Source organism: Sarcophilus harrisii, chromosome 1 (assembly GCF_902635505.1).
Source record: "Sarcophilus harrisii chromosome 1, mSarHar1.11, whole genome shotgun sequence".
Lineage (NCBI taxonomy): Eukaryota > Metazoa > Chordata > Mammalia > Dasyuromorphia > Dasyuridae > Sarcophilus > Sarcophilus harrisii.
Window position 1 is genome coordinate 222,086,452 of NC_045426.1, and position 19,579 is coordinate 222,106,030.

The 19,579-nt window shown below is 30.5% G+C and overlaps 1 protein-coding gene across 2 annotated transcripts in view; it reads left to right on the plus strand.

Annotated features, from left to right (window-relative positions):
• Nucleotides 1-11,393: 11,393 nt before the first annotated feature.
• The window catches only part of LOC100916704 (contactin-associated protein-like 4), a 604,589-nt gene continuing 596,403 nt past the window's right edge, over nt 11,394-19,579 (plus strand). The window contains exon 1 of one of the 2 annotated variants that reach the window (XM_031937658.1): nt 11,394-11,920. In XM_031937658.1, the coding sequence (XP_031793518.1) occupies nt 11,824-11,920 (97 nt within the window). In that variant the 5' untranslated portion in view covers nt 11,394-11,823. The remainder of the gene's footprint in view (nt 11,921-19,579) is intronic. The other variant, XM_012542655.2, reaches the window with a different exon arrangement.

Sequence of the window (19,579 nt, forward strand, 5' to 3'; positions counted from 1 at the left end):
AATGGGAGGCAACTGAGGATAAGGTGAACTACTAGTGAGTCATATAAAATATTATAAGACAATACAATAATTATTTTAAATTAAAATACTTTCAAAAATGAAGTTGGAAGTCTAAATTTATTTCACTAAACAAATGAGGCCTTGTTACTAAAACCAAGCGGAAACAAAGCAGAGAAGAGAAGTATAACCTAATCTCAAATTGAAATTTTGATTAAAAAAATAAAATCTTCACAAGTAAACTATAATACTCCATGCAGCTAATAATTACCTATTGCTTAACCTCCCCTCCATCCATTCCCTCCCCCCTTATTTCTTTATACATTTTGGAGGGTGCTATACCCTTTATGGTATATATGTAGTGTTGCCTAATGGGTTAAATAAACTTTTAGTAGATTTTCAGGACTACCAAGCCTTCCTTCCTACTCTAATACCTCTGAGTCTATTCTTCCTCTGCACCTCATTTGTATAACATAATCACTATTTTTATCTTAACTCTGCCAAATTTTTCTCTTAAGCTACCATATTGTTGATATCAAATCTTAAACATATGGTAGAGGTTTCCCATGTAAAAAATATAAACAATTTGTCCATGATGAATTCCTTGAAATTGAGCTTTGATATTGGCTCTTATATGTTAATTTTTTAAAGTTTAGGTTTAGTTGATAGAACATCCTGAAAATCTTCAAGTTCATTGAACTTTTCATTCAATATTATAAATAATTTTGCTGGATATGATATCTTTAGCCAAAGTTCTTTGGATTGTAAGTAAATATGATTCCAGGACCTGTGACTTTCTATTGTTGCTGCTGCTAAGTACTGCACAAATTTCTTTATAACTCCAGCATATTTGAATTGGTTTTTTCTTTTTTTTTTTGGCAAAATTTTCTCTTTGATCTGGAGATTTTGAAATTTGGCAATAATATGTGTTTTTCACAAAGGATCGCACTGAGGCAGTGTTCAGTGAATTTTTTTTTTTCTATTTCTACTTTCATCTCATGTTCCATTAATCCAGCACAATTTTCTTGGATAATTTCTGATATTATTGTGTCAAGCTTCATTTTTTCGGTCATGACTTTCAGGCAGTCCAATTATTCTTATATTTTCTCTTCCTGATCTATTCTTCAGATCTCTTATTTTTCTCATAAGATATTTCACATTCTGTTCTATTTTTTTTTCATTCTTTAGAATTTGTTTTGCTACTTCTTGGTCTTTCATAACTTCACTGGCTTCCCCTTTCCCGATTCCAATTTTTTAAAAAAAAAATCATCTTTGAGACTCTTTATTTCCTTTTCTAATTGGTTAATAGTTTTTTTCAGTAATCTTTTTGTTTTTCTTAGATGATTTGCAATTTCTTTTAGTTTTTCCTCACTGTCTCTCATTTGATTTTTAAATTATTTTTTAAGTTCTTCTATAAATTTTCTCTGGGCAGGGGATCATTTCATATCACTCTTTCAGCTTAAAGAAGTTCTTTTTCCTTCAATGTTCTCCTCTGAAAATGAACCTCAGTCTTCCCTGTTCCATAATAAGTTTCTATGGTATGGTTCTTTCTTCTTTGCCAATTCATCTTTTTTTTTTTTTAATAAGAGGTATTAGTGTAAGAGGTATTAGTACTTCCAAAAATAGGGTGAGGGATGGAGCCTCTCAGCTTCACTTGATTCTCCCATCTGACCTGGGATCCCAAATCAAGAGCTCTATCCTCTAGCAAATGCCCACAACCAGTATTTTCCCTGTCTCACTTATGGATATGCTGGTTCCTTCTCAACCAGGATCTCATCTCTGCAACACAGCTGTGCCTGGAATTTCTTATCAAGTGAAGTCTGCTCAATCTTCCTGGACCCGTATCCTAACTCTACATGTTGTCTAGGACATGAAAGTTTCTGTGGTGTCCGTTGATGTTCTAGCCACACTTAGCTAGCTCCAGAGCTCCCCATTTGATGTTCATGGAAGTAGACTGCATGTGTTTGCACTTCACATAGGCTAATCCCTGGGCTGGGGTCTTTCTTCAGAATTTAAAGATCCAGATCCAGATTTCTTGGATTGTACCAGAGAGACCATTGTTATTTCCCAATTCTTTTTGATTTTTGACTACTCTATGTTCACCCTAAGATGAAAATTTCTCCTATTTGTGGGGAAAATCTGAAGAGCTTGAAATTTACCAGTTTACTTCCCCATTTTCCTAGTATCCTCCTCCCATTAGCATTATTTATAATGGAAAAATAGTTTGAGTTTTCCAGTTACAATCATGAGTGAAACAAAAGTAATACACATGTTGATTGAGTTAATGAAATAAAATAAATTCACAAAATAATCAGCATATGCATATAGTAGAGAAAGGAAAATAAAAAAATAAAAACAACACAGAACTAAAACCATTAAAAAAAGTATTTCAAGGTAAAGTCTAATTCAATATAAACACAAAAGTCAATAAAATATTTGGTAGGTAACTTACCAAGAAAACTGAAGCTTATTTGGATAAGGTGGCTTTTGAGATGCCAACATGGCTTTATTTATTCTTCAGAAGTATAGTTTGAAGGAGACAGTTGACTGTTTCCAGGCTAGAAGAGAATTGGAAAATCTTGCAGTAGTCATGTTCAGAAATGGGACAGAGATTTTGAGTACTAGAGAAGTAAGAGTGGTGGGAAAAGGAGAAGTATAGCTGTAGCACTATTAGATGACACATATGATGTGGAAAAAGGAGTTGTAAGACAGAACACATGGGTTAGCTCTATTTCATAATTATAAGAGAACTCTCCTTGGATGGAAGATATAGAGAACAAGTAAGATGTATTATAGTATTGTCTTTCAACCTCTTTTTTTTTTTTTTTTTTGAATGGACAATTTACATTGTAGAGCTCTCTGTTCTTTAAAGACATATTTTTCCCTGCTGTAACTTGTACTTTTTCAAAACTAGGGCACCATAGATACAATTTGACCTATTTAAATACTTTTGATTCATATCTGTCCTTAATTGAAAACAGAGTTCACAGGAAGGAGGAAAAATGTTTATTTAGTTTCTGCATATAGAGATCTATAACAGATCACATTTCAAGCCAGAAATGTGGTCCAGAAATAATAAGAGTTCTCCTGCCTGGTGACTAAACCAAAACAAGAAAAACAAAAAATACTATTGGTTTATTAATTTCAGATAAAATACTCAAATTTGAAATTAAACTTGACTTAAGGATTTCCTTATGTGTGTTGGGCTAAGAGAAGTTACAGTATCATTTTAAAGTCTTGGACAGGGCTGTCCTAACAGTTCATATGCTCTCACTCATTCTTCTCCTCTCTTCCCATGCAGGTACATGGATGTACATGGAGAGTTGAGAGGTAATTTCTAAGGAATTGGAATTCCCTTGGGGGAAAAGAAAAGGTGTGATTATCTTTGTTTTCAATTCCTATATTACAAAAATGCAAAAAGAAAAAGTAGCATTTTATTTTCCTTTTTGGCTTACTTTCAACTTTACATTCAGACAAGTAAAATTGTTACAAAATACAACTACAAGTTACAGACTACAAAATACAACTACAAACTTTATAAAATAAAATAAGAAATAGTAACATGAAAATTTATCATAGTAATTAAAAAATGCATAAAATATATGGGAAAATGTCTTTACATGTCATAAATAAGTGTACATAAATAAAAAGTATAAAATTAATAATAGATATAAAGAACATAATAGATGTAAAAGATTAGATAAAGTTTATAATTACTCTCTTTATAGAATTAAATATACTCAGATAGCAGTAAAACTATTCATTACTCATGGTTGGGTCACATTAATTTTATAAAAATTATAATGAGCTAAATAATATGTAGAATTAGCATAAGATAAATCCAGTGGATTATTTCTAAAACTAGACAAAGCCAAAAAAAAAAAAGTTCATTTGGAAGAACAAAAGATCTGCAAATATCAATTGAAATACTTTAATTTTGTAGATATAAAAATTGTTTGAAACTCATTAAAATCACAAAAGTACATAGATGAAATAGAATCTATAAGTATAAGAACAATGAAAAATAACAGCTTGGTATATAATAAATCTACTAAGTTACTAAATCTTTGACAAAAAATCTTCCCCAAAATAGAAAAGCCATGTTAGAAATTTGATTTACAACCAGGAGAGCATTATATACTTCAACAACAATACTATATGATGATCAATTCTGATGGATGTGGCCCTCTTCAACAATGAGATGAACCAAAGCAGCTCCAATAGAGCAGTAATGAATTGAACCAGCTACACCCAGTGAAAGAACTCTGGGAGATGACTATGAACCATTACATAGAATTCCCAATCCCTATATTTTTGTCCGCCTGCATTTTTTATTTCCTTTACAGGCTAATAGTACACTATTTCAAACTCCAATTCTTTTTGTACAGCAAAATAACTATTAGGACATGTATGCTTATATTGTACTTAATTTATACTTAAACATACTTGACATGTATCGGTCAACCTGCCATCTGGGGAGGGGATGGGGGAAAGGAGGGGAATAATTGGAACAAAAGTTTTGGCAATTGTAAATTCTGTAAAATTACCCATGCATATAACTTGTTAATAAAAAGCTATAATAATAATAATAATAAAAAAAGAAAAAAGAAATTTGATTTATATAAACATATAATCATATGCTATATTAAACTCAAAATAAATGTTACCAAAGTATAAAATGACCCACTATTAAAAAAATTAATTGAACTAAACTAAATAAAAGAGATCAGGAGGAAGCACCTTTCATCTCTATTGCTAGGAGGAATATTCTTAGTCAAACAAGGAAAGTGGAGATAAAGTCAAAATCAGTAGTTTTGACTGCAAAGTTTTAAATAAAATATATTGGGATGTGGAAGGAAACCACAATGAAAATAGGATCGAGAAAGGCATTTTCATATAATTTCACTGATAAAAATATGAGCAAGAAATATATAAATATATGTACACATTATACATCTGTGTCTGTGTGTGTGTGTATGTGTGTGTGAGAAGTGGTCAAAGCAAGAATAGAGATACTTTTCAGAAGAAATGAAAACTTTAAGTAACAACTGAAGAAGTGCTTCAAACATTAATAGTGATAGCAAAGGAAATTGAATCATCTTTTCCCCCTTCCCTTAAAAATTATTTTAAAAAATTTAATTGAATGATCATTGTAGAATCTTAAAATAGGCGTGTTAATATAATACAGGTTGAATAAAAATTAATATAAAGCTTCTGGACAACAATATGGAGTGGATTTTTTTAAAAGTAACTTATCTATATATTTCCTGTGATTCAGTGATCCCACTATTGAGCATTTAGTCCAAAGAAAATAAGAGATGGCACAATTACATGTGAAAATATTGAGAGCAACAGTCTTTCCATAGTTAAAAAAAAAAAGAAACAAACAAACAAACAACAACAAAAGAAACCAGAATCCAGAATACAAAGCATGTGCTGATACATTAGGGAAGTCATTAAGAAATCTCTGGATTATAAAAGTTCTAAAATATTATTATGCATAAGAAATTATGAATATCAGAAAATCAAGAAAATATGAAGATTTATGTAAACTGATGCAAGTGAAAGTTAAAATATACATAAAGATTGAAATGGAGTGAATGAAAAGATTAATAAAAAGAATCTGAACATTGTATAATTAGAAAACCAATAAAATTTACATATACAAAACAATTAAAAAATCACTTCATCTTTATATCAAAGAACCAAAATTCACTAGGACAGAATTTTGTATATGATGTCACTTTCCTTTCAGTAATCTGCTGAAGGTATGGATTCATTGTTAGAATAATTTTATAAAAACCATTATTGAAAGACATATTACTTTTCAGTTAGATATTAGTAAAAAAAAAAAAAGTCATTTTCCCCCATCCAATTTTATGAATTTTTGAATTACATCTATGGAACCAAGGTTAAGAATTCCTATTCAATTGTTTGTTTAATTTCCACATGGGAAAGTTTAATTATTTGTTTTCAACAAAATATTATGATTTAAAAAAAAAAAGCCAGGGTATCACTAAAATCTATTTTAAAAATAAAATTTTCTTCAAACTCTAACAGCAAAAAATAGATAATTTCTAAGGACTATGACTGTTGGTTATGTGGCTTTTTTGAAAGGAGCAAGGGAGAAGGTTATATTCTCAGTGAATTTTATATAGTAGGAAGTGATTAAAGGTAGTAATAGACTGAGAAGCATGTATTGTCACCAAAATAAAGGAAAGAGAATATGTGGGGGGAAAGGGAGGTCAACGATTTTAAACATTTCTCCTCCTAAATATCTAGAGAATAATGACTATAAAAAGAGTTTTGAGTTTTATAATTATACACTCTTATGTAGCCTTTAACAGGATTGTTAATAAGGCTAGAGTCTGGATTACAACGTTTCATCAAATGAGTTGTGGATGACTCAGAAGCATTTGATATGACCTGTCTTTTCAAGGTCTTTACCAGCAAAATGGAAATGAGAATGAAAGCAATAATGTAGAAGATCTCCATAGTAAAGAAATATCGCACACACACACATATATAAATATATGTACATATATACATATATATACATGCACATACATAAATTCATGTGGATAGATATATACATGCCAATATATTCATTTTTCCTTTTAAAAAACATCAACTTCTAAGTACTTGAAAAATCTGTATGTAGTCCAGATGAAGAGAGAAGAGAATTTCTTGAGAAGAGATGATGGATGGAAAAAAGGTCTGGTAGATTTGTGGGTAAATGAAATCATGTGTTTAAAGCAAAATGGGTTAGCTTTGAAAAAGAAAAAAAAAATCACAGCTCTTATATTGATACAGTACAAAAATATAGAAAGGGGGAAAGAGGGTGGTTTGCTTTTAAAGATTTTTATATGAGGTTGGAGAACACATCCCAGTGAAGATATTAAGTAAGAAGGATGAAATAAAAATACAGAAAAAAAAATTGAGCCAAAAAGGAAGGAAACTAAAAGAATTTGGGAAAACTGTTCTCTGTCTTTATTAAAGTAGTGAGATGGGTCATATTCTAAAAATAAAGGAAGTGGGATTTTACTCATGAAAATTTAATAAACATAAATAAAAAGATTACTAAACAACAGTGAAGACCTATTTGAGATTGAAGATTGGGAAATTATACTGGTACAGCATTGTATAACTTAATTTTGGAGACAAGTTCCAAACTCTCAGAAGACAAAAGTCATATACTTAGGCCAACTTTATTGACACCCATACTTCATCCAAAAAAAAAATCAATGAATAATTTTTTACCTATTTTTTCTTCTATATATTTTATTTTTGTTGTGAAAAACTGATATCCTTATTTTTGTATCTTCTCTATATGTATATATAAACAAAAAACAAATAACACACTTATGTATATATTTATCTTCCTCAGACAATTTTGTTCAAATTGCTGGTAGAATACAACATATATATGATAAGGATAAAGCAATGAAATATGAGAAAAGAGAAAGCTATGTGCATGGACTCTGTGTATATGTGTGTGTGTGTTTGTGTATATGTAGGTATAGGAGATTATAGGTTCAACAAACAGAGAAGAATAAAGGAACTGGATGATGAGGATAAAGGTCAAATTCATTAGAGAAGGGGAAAATTTTACTTATGTGAAACAATGAGAGATGTTCTTGGAGATGAAAATGTCATAGTTTGAAATTTTGGAGGTGAAGTAGTTTCCTATGATATGAATGTCTACTATACTACCTTGCTGGTAGATGATTGATATGAACCTATAATGGATACTTTTAATCTCATCTTGTAATAACTAGCTGTGTGACTTTGGCCAAACAGCTAAAACTCTCTGGTCTCCAGTTTCCTCTTCTGCAAAAACATGAATTTAACTGAGAATTAATTGTTGTCTTTTTTTTAAAACAATACAATTCTATGATTAAAGATTAACAGTTTAAATTTAAACTAAATTAAATTTAATTCTAAAGTTCCCAAATTGAACAATGCAAACTACATGGAAGGGAAGACAAGGGAAAGGAAAGCAAGGGATGGGAAGGAAGCAGGAGGGAAAGGAAAGGAAGAGAAACAAAGGGAAGGCAAGGCAAGGCAAGGCAAGAGAAGGTTATGTCTAAATATAGATATGCCCCCAAGGTCCTACATTAGGACTAGTTCTCTATCTTCATATTCTCTCTCAGTGACTTTGTTTGCTCACAGAGGATTACTATCCCAAGGTTGATGATTTTTAAGCCAATATTTCTCACCCTACTTCACCAAATGCCTTCTGGACATTGTATACTTATTAGGCCAGAAACAAGTTAAAATCAGCATGTTCAAAAATGGAACTCTATTATTCCCTTCAAACTCACATAATCTTTGAAATTATTCATTTTTGTTGATGTAACAACCATTCCATCTAGTTATGAGATCTGTAACCTCTGGGTCATCCTCAACTCCTTATCTCATTTTTTGTATACATAAACTAAATTTCAAAATAATATTTTTTCTATTCAATATCTCTTGCTGTGTCTCTCCCTCCTGTTTCTTTCTCTCTTGCAATCATTCTCTTTGCTTTCTCATACAACAATCTTTATTCATCCACATCCTGTACTATTGATATAATCTCTAAAAATATCCCCTGCTCAAACAGTACCCCTATTTATTCTTCACATTGCTATTATTTCCCCCCAAAAGAACAATTCTGACCATATTACTTACCTACTCAAAATATTTTCAGTGGCTAACTCTTACTATGGACAGAACTGGAATGAGAAAGATGTACAATATAAATGTTAGCTATTATTATTAGCTATGTTATTAGCTAATTGTTATTATTAATAGCTATTATTCGCTATTATTATCTTCCTCTATGTGACATTTAAAGTCCTATTCTGGCTCCAATCTATCTTTCAAGCATTGTATTCCTATTGTATATTATTCCTATTCACACATACTGTGGTTCATCAAGATTTATCTTATATCATTTCTTAAACACATCACTCCCATCTTCTGGTCCTTGTCTTTGTGCCAGCTGTCCCCCATGACTCAAATGAATCCTATTCACATTTGTTTCACAAGCTTGTTTCAAGACATAAGTGAAGACCTATTTCTCCATGAAACCTTCCCTGATCATCCTAGATTTTAAAATCTTCCCTGCCCAAAGTCATTTTTAATCAATTTTATATATATATATATATATGTAAATATATGGATATCTACTATCTACAATATTGAGGTCAGGGACTGTTTTGACATTTGTCATTATATCCTCAGATCTCAGCACATTAAATGCTTGATAAATGTTTGCTGATTGAGTTATATAAAATTACCACACTTGAATATAAATTTATTTGCAATCGCTCTTCAACTCTGAAATAGAAGTTGACTAGGATAATTTAATGCCTAGAAATTTTACTGGTTTTCATAATCTTATTTGCATTCATGTACTTTAATCAATGCATAAATTGAGAACGAAAAGCAAGAATTCAAAATCTCCAGGATATTCTCTTATTTCTGACCGCAAAAAGCTACTACAAAGACCATTAAAGTTGTCAACACTATTTTTCTTGATCAAATATGAATGTCCAAGTCTTCCATAAAATATTTGGGTATTTTTCTTGATGTATGCAAAGGTTCATTTTGAATTTTATTTTGATTTCATGTAGTACACTAATCAAAACAGCTTGAGGGGAATAAGTTTCATTTACTAGAAAGAGTAAAAAGTTACACTACTTTATTCAATTTTCTTTTCATTGTGTAGCATATATATTCTTTTAAATTTAATTCAGTACACATTTGAAGTCTATTTTAATATTTAAATGTGTATCTCAGGGTGCTTATTAAGATCATCATGTATTTCCCAGGTTCAGTTTTACAAATGAAGGGGATATTTCTTAGATCTTTCACTACCACTGTACCATTAAGTATATAATTGATATTTTCAAATCATTCACATGCTTATTTCCTTTGATTTCCCTTACTGAAACTGCACTCCGTTTTTTGAAGAGGCTCATTTTAAGGACTTAAAAGTTTCCAATTTATAGTCATTCAAGGGTGCCTAGTAGTATCTGAAATAACATCAAAGGGTTAAAGAAAAATGTAATATGCCATTGAACTGATGTTAAAAGGGTTAGAAGGCTCTAGCATGCTATGACCTATGGGATACTGAAGATTTGGACATGACTGAACAATTGAATGACAACATTCCATATGGAATGTTACTACTGCTAAAATGTTAAAAAGAACCTGTATTGGTTCTCTAGTGAACATTTATGGACAGAATAAATAGCCCAGAATAAATAGTACAGAATAAAAAGACAGTATTTGCAAGGGATAATAGTTGAGGAAATAATCATACTGATCAAACTATGCATGCACCAAAATCCACTATATAGTTTCTTTGTGAGAGAAAGTAGCAAAAAAAAACCCTTCCATTTCTTCCCTATAGAGTCATTATATTTATTTAATATTCTTGTTGTGTAGGCAGGAAGTTGTTTTATACTTTTTATTTGATGGTGGATGGTAGCTTGTCAAACATCTTCAGCTTCTGATTACACATAGATGAAGAATCAATTATATTAACAATATTAGCAAATTATTTGATCTTTTGACTGTTAATTTTTTCTCCACCCATAAAACCTTTAAAGAAATATCTTTATGTCATTCAGTTCAACAAATCTTTATTGAAAGGCATACATTGCCAAGCAAAGAAAAGCAAAATAGTCAAGGATTCAGAAGCTTTCATATTTTGGATTTTTTTTACATTCTACTATAGATTGTATTTGTTTTCCCTTTGTATTTCTCTATTCTTTTATCATTTTTTGCCTTTCCATAATTTTTATTAAAAATCTGAGTAAAGAGTGAGTGTCACATTTCTAGAGTAACCAGATGTTTTAGAACTTTGGATCAAATTAAAACTATTCAATTTAATTGAGTAGACTCTCCTCATCCTGAAACAAAATAACAAAAGTACCAGCCAGGTCAATACTTCATGCTTTTAAATGTCTTCCAAGAATGACTCTATTCCCCTAACAGGAATTTATAAAATAAAAATGCTGACACCTCATATAAAGAAAACAAATTAAAAAAAAAAAAGCTTCTTGAAGACTTTTTTTTTCCTTGAGTCTGTTTACATTATTCAGTTTCTAATGGAATCATTTAAACTGATAACACAGGGCAGTTGTACCTGAATGCCACCAGAATTAACATTAAATATCTCTGGGTTATAATGTATTTTTTCAAGCTGCAGTACTTTGAAATACTCTGCCAATTAAAAGGAGGAAAGATGAAGATGGGCTACTGAATGAGGAATATTTTATTCCTCCTCCCCAATCCTTTTCTCTCCCCACCCCCAAAGTGTTCATTATGATGAATGAGCACAGAGGGAGCAAAAACAGCAGCAAGAGCCTATATCGATGCCAATGTGCAGGCTGCTGTATCTCATTGTCTGGCTTTCATCATAGACTCACATTTCCTACCTGTCACCACAAGGGGTGTCCAGGACACATTATGAACATGAAGCTTCAGTAACCAAGCTGTACAGAGTAGTCTAGCAGTTTAGCCCTGAGTGATTCTGAGAAATTGGAAGAGAGATTTTTTGCTGCTGCTCTTCAGGGATTGCTGCTGTTAGGGAGGGGTAGGGGATGGGGAGCAGGTTTGGAGGTGTGTATTCATGTTTGAGAGGATGCAGGGTGCATTTCACTGAGGAGTCTGGGCTCTGAGAAGGCTTTAGTGAGAGAGAGAGAGAAAAAAAAAAAGGGAGAGGGAGAGTGAGGGAGAGAGACGAGGACGACGGAGGCAGAGAGAAGAGGAACAAAAATAGGACTGAAGAGAGCAGCTGCTTCCTAATAATCTGGTTCTTTGGGTGCCTCAATGAATATGAACATGGATTCTGTCACTGAAGCCTTCCTCAAGCTCCTGTTTCTCTTACCTATTCAAAATTGGAGCCCAGTAGTATCAGGAAATATACGTAAGTAAAACAAATGATTTTTAAAACTTCAGGCTATCTGAAAAACTTTGTGGTTTACTATTTTTCTTAATTATTATATTTATTATTATCTTAAATAGTATTTCAAAATTTGTTGTGGAAAAAAATCATCCTTCTGAATCTTCTGTTTAAGTGGTAACCCTGGAAAAGAAATCTCTGTTTACAACTGCCACCCCCATCCCCACCCCCACTAGTTCTCTTTTCTAAAATGTACCCTGTATTTTTTTTTTACTTTTGTCTGTAGGCATAATATTTACTCTGCCTTCTTTAAATATCCATTGAAAAACCTCAAATTCTAGTAAAATCTGAAATTAGCATCTTAACCAAGGACTAGTATGCAAATATCTTCATTTATTCCTTTTGAGAAGTACTGCATTTTGTAGGAATTATGTCCAACAGAAAAGAACTGGCAGACTTTATAGTACACTGCATCAGCTAGAATGTTAGCAGGTTATAATTTTGTAGACTAGTATCTGTCTGCATCTTTAGAATTACAGTGGTACTCTAATAACTGATTTATTGTATAGTTCAGAAGAAGAACACATGTAGGAACACCCAAACATTGGATATTGAGCTACACAGGTATACCTGAAAGAGAGGGGTCTCATTTCCAGTAGTAGAAAGTTTTTTTTTTTAAACATAAGAAACAGAAATGTAGCTGATGATCTAGACATTGATGAAAATTATATTTTTAGATATACTTTTATAATGTCATTAAAAGTCTTATTTATGAGTGATCTGTGTGTACATGCATGTGGATTGTATAAACACATAAACAGATAATAAACTTATCTTTAAATAACAGCATTATGAATCTAATCAAAAGATGTTTCAGAAAAGAGATTGGCAGAACCCCAATGAATTAATATTTTATAATAATTTATAAAAAGTTAATTTGTATTGTTTTTGTTTTTTAAATGGTTAGCAGTCCAAAGTAAGCAGACTATCTCCTTCCTTTGATGAAATGTTCATAGTCTCAAAGACTAGGATTTTCATTATCAGTTTGCTCAAAGTTCAAAATGATATAATATAATTGTTTTTTTTTTTCTTTGTTGAAATCTTGATTCCCATCCTCCTCTCTCACCATCTCCAAAATGTGTGAGTGATTGGCTCTTTCAAGAAAGTGCTAGTAGGAACACTCAGGAATTACATGACTGCAGTACAGCTGGGGGACAGTTTGGGGGAAACAACTAAACAGTTAAGTAGGAAGTTTGTAGTAACTCAACATCTTACAGTACTTAAGATCCTGAGGAAGTATGCTAAGGGGAAGAAGCATAAATGAAACTCTGAGCACAACACAGTCACTTATATAAAATTACCACGATGATTTTGTGTTGTCATTCAGTAATGGTAGCTCGTTCAATGCTCTAGTGTATATATCAGGACAAAAAATGAACACTTAACTCTTGTAGGCAACTGCCTACTACTCTAATTTAATTCTTGAAGTACTCCAGATCCTGACAAACTTTAATTATTTACACATTACTAAGACAATTGTACTTTGGTTATCGTTGCATATTGTATTTAAAAACTACATGAATCATTATTTAAAAATAGATAAATAAAAAGCAAAGCATTGCAGCATAGAACTGCCGACGTATAACAGAGAAGTAAGGCACTAGAGGTCACTCTTACAATTTAAGAAACATGACTTCAAAAATAGTTCTTCCTTTTAAAGAAACAGAAATGCTTTGAAGTACTATCCTGCCTTGCCTTATAAATATGTGATTAGGCTGTATTGACAAATGATTACCTTCGTTTCTTTTTTTTTTAATTAAAAACTACAGAAGAGCACAAGAAACAGAAAATAATATAAGTAAATTCTTTTTCTATCTCTGTCTCTGTCTCTGTCTCTCTCCCTCTCGGTCTGTCTCTGTCTTTCTGATTCTCTGCCTCTATTTCTGTGTGTGTGTGTGTGTGTGTGTGTGTGTGTGTGTGTATCTTTCTCTGTCTTTCTCATTACCTCCTTCCCTCCCTCTCCCCCTGCATAAGAATGCTTGTTATAAAGGAAGATTGCTTATTTTAAATTTCCATATGTAAAGGACAGGATATCTCACTAAAGAGTAACATGGCTAAAAAGTTGCTTAGGATAGGTGTCTCATTGACATGAGACAGAAAGACAAAGACAGAAACAGAGACACAGAGATAGAGAGAGACAGAGACAGAGACAGAGGCAGAAAGAGAAAAAGAGACCAGAGACACAGACAGAGACAGGGAGAAAGAGAGAGACACACAGAGGAGAAAGATTTTTTTTTTTTTTAAAGGGAAAATTTCTCAGGAATTCCTTTACTTTGGTTTTGATACCTTTAAGAGTATTGTAACACTGACTTATAAACTGAAACTTATAAAAGTATTTTAATTATCAAAGTTTAACTATTTCATATTTAAAGATATTATAGGTAAGAAAGTGAAGATAGTAATTATTAATTTCATTTTTACTTTATTTGTAACAGTGATTGGGATAAGCATATCTATTGGGACACTGTAAATCAGTTCATCTGGAATATTATTTTGTTTTGAATATTTTGAGAGTTATTTATTTGGATCAATGTAAAAGTTTAAAATATATTAACATCTGAAAATTCAGTTTGAAAGCTTTTTTGGAAAAAAAAGATAAGTGTGAAATTTAAAAAAAAAATTCTTACTTGAAAATTTCTATTGTTACAATAATAATAATATCTTACTAGCAAAAATAGAATTTTCCAAAAGAATAGGTAACAAATATCATACATATTTTAAAATCATGCAAAATGTTGCTTTCGAGAGAGTTGCTTTCAGAGTTGAATAATTCTTCCAGATAATGTTAAACATCACTCATAAAGAAAGCTAACTATACATATTGATATTCACATAGTATATAAAAAAGTTTGTTGAAATGAATAATATTCCTACCCTATTTGAAAGTCATGAAAAAATAAATAGGTATATCTACATATATATATATATATATATGCACACACATATATATATATATATATATTCATATGCACATGCCCTGATGTATGTGTATTATTATACATACATGTATTAGTGAGTTTATAGTGTGGGCTGGATGGGAAGGCACACCTGGATGACAATTTATGCATGCCTTTCCACCTATTCATCCACTCTTCCAAATATACATACATATACAAACCCATGTATACCTGTATCTTACTACAAAGAGACTTGCATTGATGCTATTCATATATATATGTATATGTATGTGTATTCATACATAATTGTATGAATACAAGGGTATCTATTGCTCAGGCATACATACAAAATGGCCAGGTGTGACATTGTGTTCAAGTTTGCAATGTATCTATTTTATATCAGAATGTAAAAAGATAGCAAGAAAATGTGGATTTATATACAAATACCTATGTATGCAATATAAAAAACTTTCCTCTGAAAATACTTCTAGGTATTAAAAAATATAATGTTTTTCTCTTTGTGAACATACTTTTTTTTTTCTCACTGTATTTACAGCTGTTTCTCCCTAAGCAAATCAATCATTCTCCAAAGTAACCTATAGCTGCCTATGTGAAACTAGGTCATAAGAAATTATGTCAGGGGGCAGGGGCAAAAGTTTTGTTAATTACTTTGCCTTTTTGTAATTATGCCTATTTTATTTTGAATATAAAATGTTCTGATTAATCTGAACACTTTAAGTTTGAAGAATTTGGAAAGTGGAAAGTTGGTAATTGAAATAGTGCATTCTGTATTTGGAAAACACCACATCCATATGTCTTCCTTATTTTCTTGAATTGTTTGTGTACTCTATCATTTTCAAGATGAAAAATAGTAAAGAGATTGTTTTAAGTACACCATAGTAACTGATATTGTAAAAGCAATGAATTAAGCAACTGGTCTTCTCTTTGAAACCTTTATTATTATTATTATTATTAGGACTATTGATTTGTATTACATGGGGAAGTTCTTTTTGCTAGAATTGGAATCTAAGGTCAGAATTCTAAAAGTTGTAGTAAAAACTTCTTTAGCTATTCTATGTATTAAAGAGATGACACTCCTTCTGATCCATGTCCATCTTTGACAACAACAAATATCTGATAGAATTTAAAGAAATAATTTAATTTCTAGCATCTATTTTAAAGCTACTTATCATTCTCTAAGTCCTTTCTAAAAAATTAAGATTGACAATTTTTGCCTTGCCCCAAAAGTAGAGAAAGAATGCATTGTAGATATTTGAAGAATAAAATAGTTCAATGGTAAAAATAACTGATTAATTTAAAAACCATTGATTAACATTTATAGCTACTGTTGGTTAGTTTGGTCTCAGTATGTTCTATTAGCAGTTCACCCTGTCATGAGGATGATTTAGTTTTCTTTTAGATTTAAAGAAAGGCAATATGGCATAGTAAATAGAAAGACAAATAATATCAGGAATACTTTTGTTCAAGTCTTCTTTTATACACATACTATAGTACCTGAAGCAAGTCACTTAAGCTATTAGTGGCCAACATAAGTAAAATTCTAAGTTTCAGAAAAAAAAATCATAATTTTCATTAGCAGAGAATATTTCTTCAGTTGGAGTTCCTATATCAGTATAATCTAAATCACAGATCTAGCATTTATGTATATTCAAATGTATATACACATATTCATTCATATATATATATGTATATATATATATATATATATATATATATATATATATATATACACATACATACAGAGTTTTGTTGAGAACCAGATATTTTTATTATAATGAACTTGGAAATCAGGAAAAGATGCGAACTTGAATATCTAATTTAAGATCAGAGGCATAATTTAAATCTTATCATTTAAAGCTTTTCAACAAATACTCATTAGGTTGAAAATGTTATCCTAGAAGCTTAAAAAATGATGATTAATGAATAATCTACTTGTTATTAGTCTTTCTTGTTGTTGAATAAATGGGTCATGTATATACAATTGTTTTAAGAATCTAAAAATTATGTTTGTATAAAATTGAATTTAACATTATATTTCTGAGATTCCATAATTTCATTTTGTTCACATCATTACTTTTATTACATTATTTTACATAGAAATAATAGTTACAACAAATTTCAGAAGAGTTAAATAATTTTTTAAGATGTATAGAACTATAATTTCACTATAGAAAGAATTTCAGTAATGGATCATCATCTGGGGAAGGTTTAAGTTTGTGAATATGTGTACATTATGGATTTTCTTAATGACTATGGTCAAATTTCATTGGAAAAAGTGTGCTAAAATACAGCTTTGAGACCCACACAACTGTTCACTTGTTTTAGGTAAAAGAAAATATGACAAAATTCTAACAAGGTAAAATACTCAAAACTGGTCCACTGAATATATTGCAATAAAGTTTAACCTACATAGATCAATATTTAACATGCCGTTACAGTAAGGCACAATGATTATGTTATTTGTACAATCATTAACTATATGATATTTATCTCAGTTTTTGAAAATTAGTCTGTCATCAAATGACAGTTTTCTTTAATGTATTCCATTTTTCTAACTTAGAACTTTTCTTTTTTAAAATAATTTTCCAAATTGATATTAAATGACGTAATATATTTTCTCACATAATGTAATGGATGATTGAGGAAGTGCCAAAAAGTCTGTTATCTAAGGGTTAATCCATATAATCATTATGTGATATTCATTTCACTTTTCTTTGTTTTCCCTTCTAAAGTTTTTAAGCATGAATACCCACATAAGGGAGAAAAATAGTTATGTTCTTTTGTTACATATTAACTTCCAGTATTTCACTTTGCTTGAAGCTTTTACTGAGAGAATATATAAATGCCCATATCTTGAGCATTTAATTAGCAAAGTACTGGATAATGTCATCATTTTACCATTACTTAGCTAATAAAGTTCTGTATAATTCAGATCTTCTTTTGCCTTCAGTTTATTTTTCTAAAATCCTCAAATTGTTTCAAGAAGAGTTAAATATGAAAACCAACATAGTTAGGTAATGAGGAGTCCTGGATAAATTAATCTAACTTATTCAGACAGTGAAACAGCTTGGGGCAAGGACACTTTTGCATAGCATGGTCTTGGCTGATTACTCAATTTGTACTTTTAGAAATGCATACTGCCAACCATAGAACTTCATTCTAGTAAGGCATTCATCATCAGTTCTACCATCAGGAAAACAAACAAACCAACAAACAAAATAAGAAGTTACACATTTTTTAAAAATTACCAAATTAAGTAATTAAAAGAAGTTTAGAGGAAAAAACAAGTCTCCTTCCCCCATTCAAATTACACTTAGACAAATAAAAACAACTAAGAAATCTTAGGAAATTTATGAGGATTATATATATTTTCATTATATTAAAAGTGAAAGCTGCAATTGATTCTGAGATAGAAAGTTGCTGTTAAGGATATATTTCAAGTAAGAAATACACATTTCAAGTAAAAGAATATATTTACAATCTATTTTTCCTTTGAAATCAAGAGGAATGAAAATGTAAATACACAAATTTTAAAGTTATGGAACTTGATGAGAAAAGGCAAGTATATGAGATAATGATAATTCTTATTCTAACCTGAGAAACTTTAGATTTATTATTAGTCTAATAGAAATTACACTTTCAGACTCTTCCTCATTGCTGTCTTATGACTATTAGTGGATGCATTTAGTAAAAGCCTTTTCATATGTTTTTTTTTGTTGTTGTTGTTGTTGTTTAAAAGAATACCTTTATTTGAATGCTTCAATAGGAGCACTCTAGATATTATGGTCCAAAAGATAAGCTTTTCTCTTGTCTAGTTGTTAATTCTGCTTTCATTGACCTGTTAGTTATGTAACTCTATTTCCCTTATTTGGTTTTTTTATCATCTCTTTTTAACTTATTTATCAAAATAGTTATTTTTATATTTTATTTTTCAAGTACCATTTTTTAAAAATTCTGTCTCCTATTACATCACATTTTTTGAAGAATGAAATCTCTTACCTCTATATAGTTTATGAAATAAATTCTCATATTAGCCATGTCTAAAAGTATACATGTCTCTTTCTGGATTTTAAGTTCACTATCTCTCTGTCAGAAGGTGAGTTGTTTCTTTCATTTTCAATATTTTGGATTCATATTATCTTCTACAAATGCCAATAAATTAAATTACCAAATTGAATTACCAAAAGTTAGTATAGTACCCCAGAGGGGATCAATTTCTAAAATACACAATTCTTGATAAATCTCAAGAAACACTGTCTTTCCAATGTTTACTGAACTTCTGATAGATATAAGCATGTCATTACATAATACTCAGCAATCTTTTCACATTGGCATAGTCATAGGTATCTGTAGTAAAACCAATATTCTGGAGAGAAATAGAGCATGCCTTTTGTTTTTTCACAATGAATTCCCTTCATGGTTCATGAGAAACTGTTACTCTAGTAATAAAATAGGAAAAGTGGCATAAAACAGGAGGTAAAAATGATCCTGTTTATGTTCCAGTTAATGAGTACTTCCAGTGCAATAATTTGGAAAGTGATTGAAGCCTGGAAACTTTTGACATTTTAAGTAGTTTTAAATTAGTAACTACAGAATTATTATTTAAATACCATACCTATTTAATAGAGCAGTGATGAAAACTACCTCTAAGATTTAAAATCACCGAGGAAAAGAAAAAAAAAACTATAAAATATATCAATTGGGT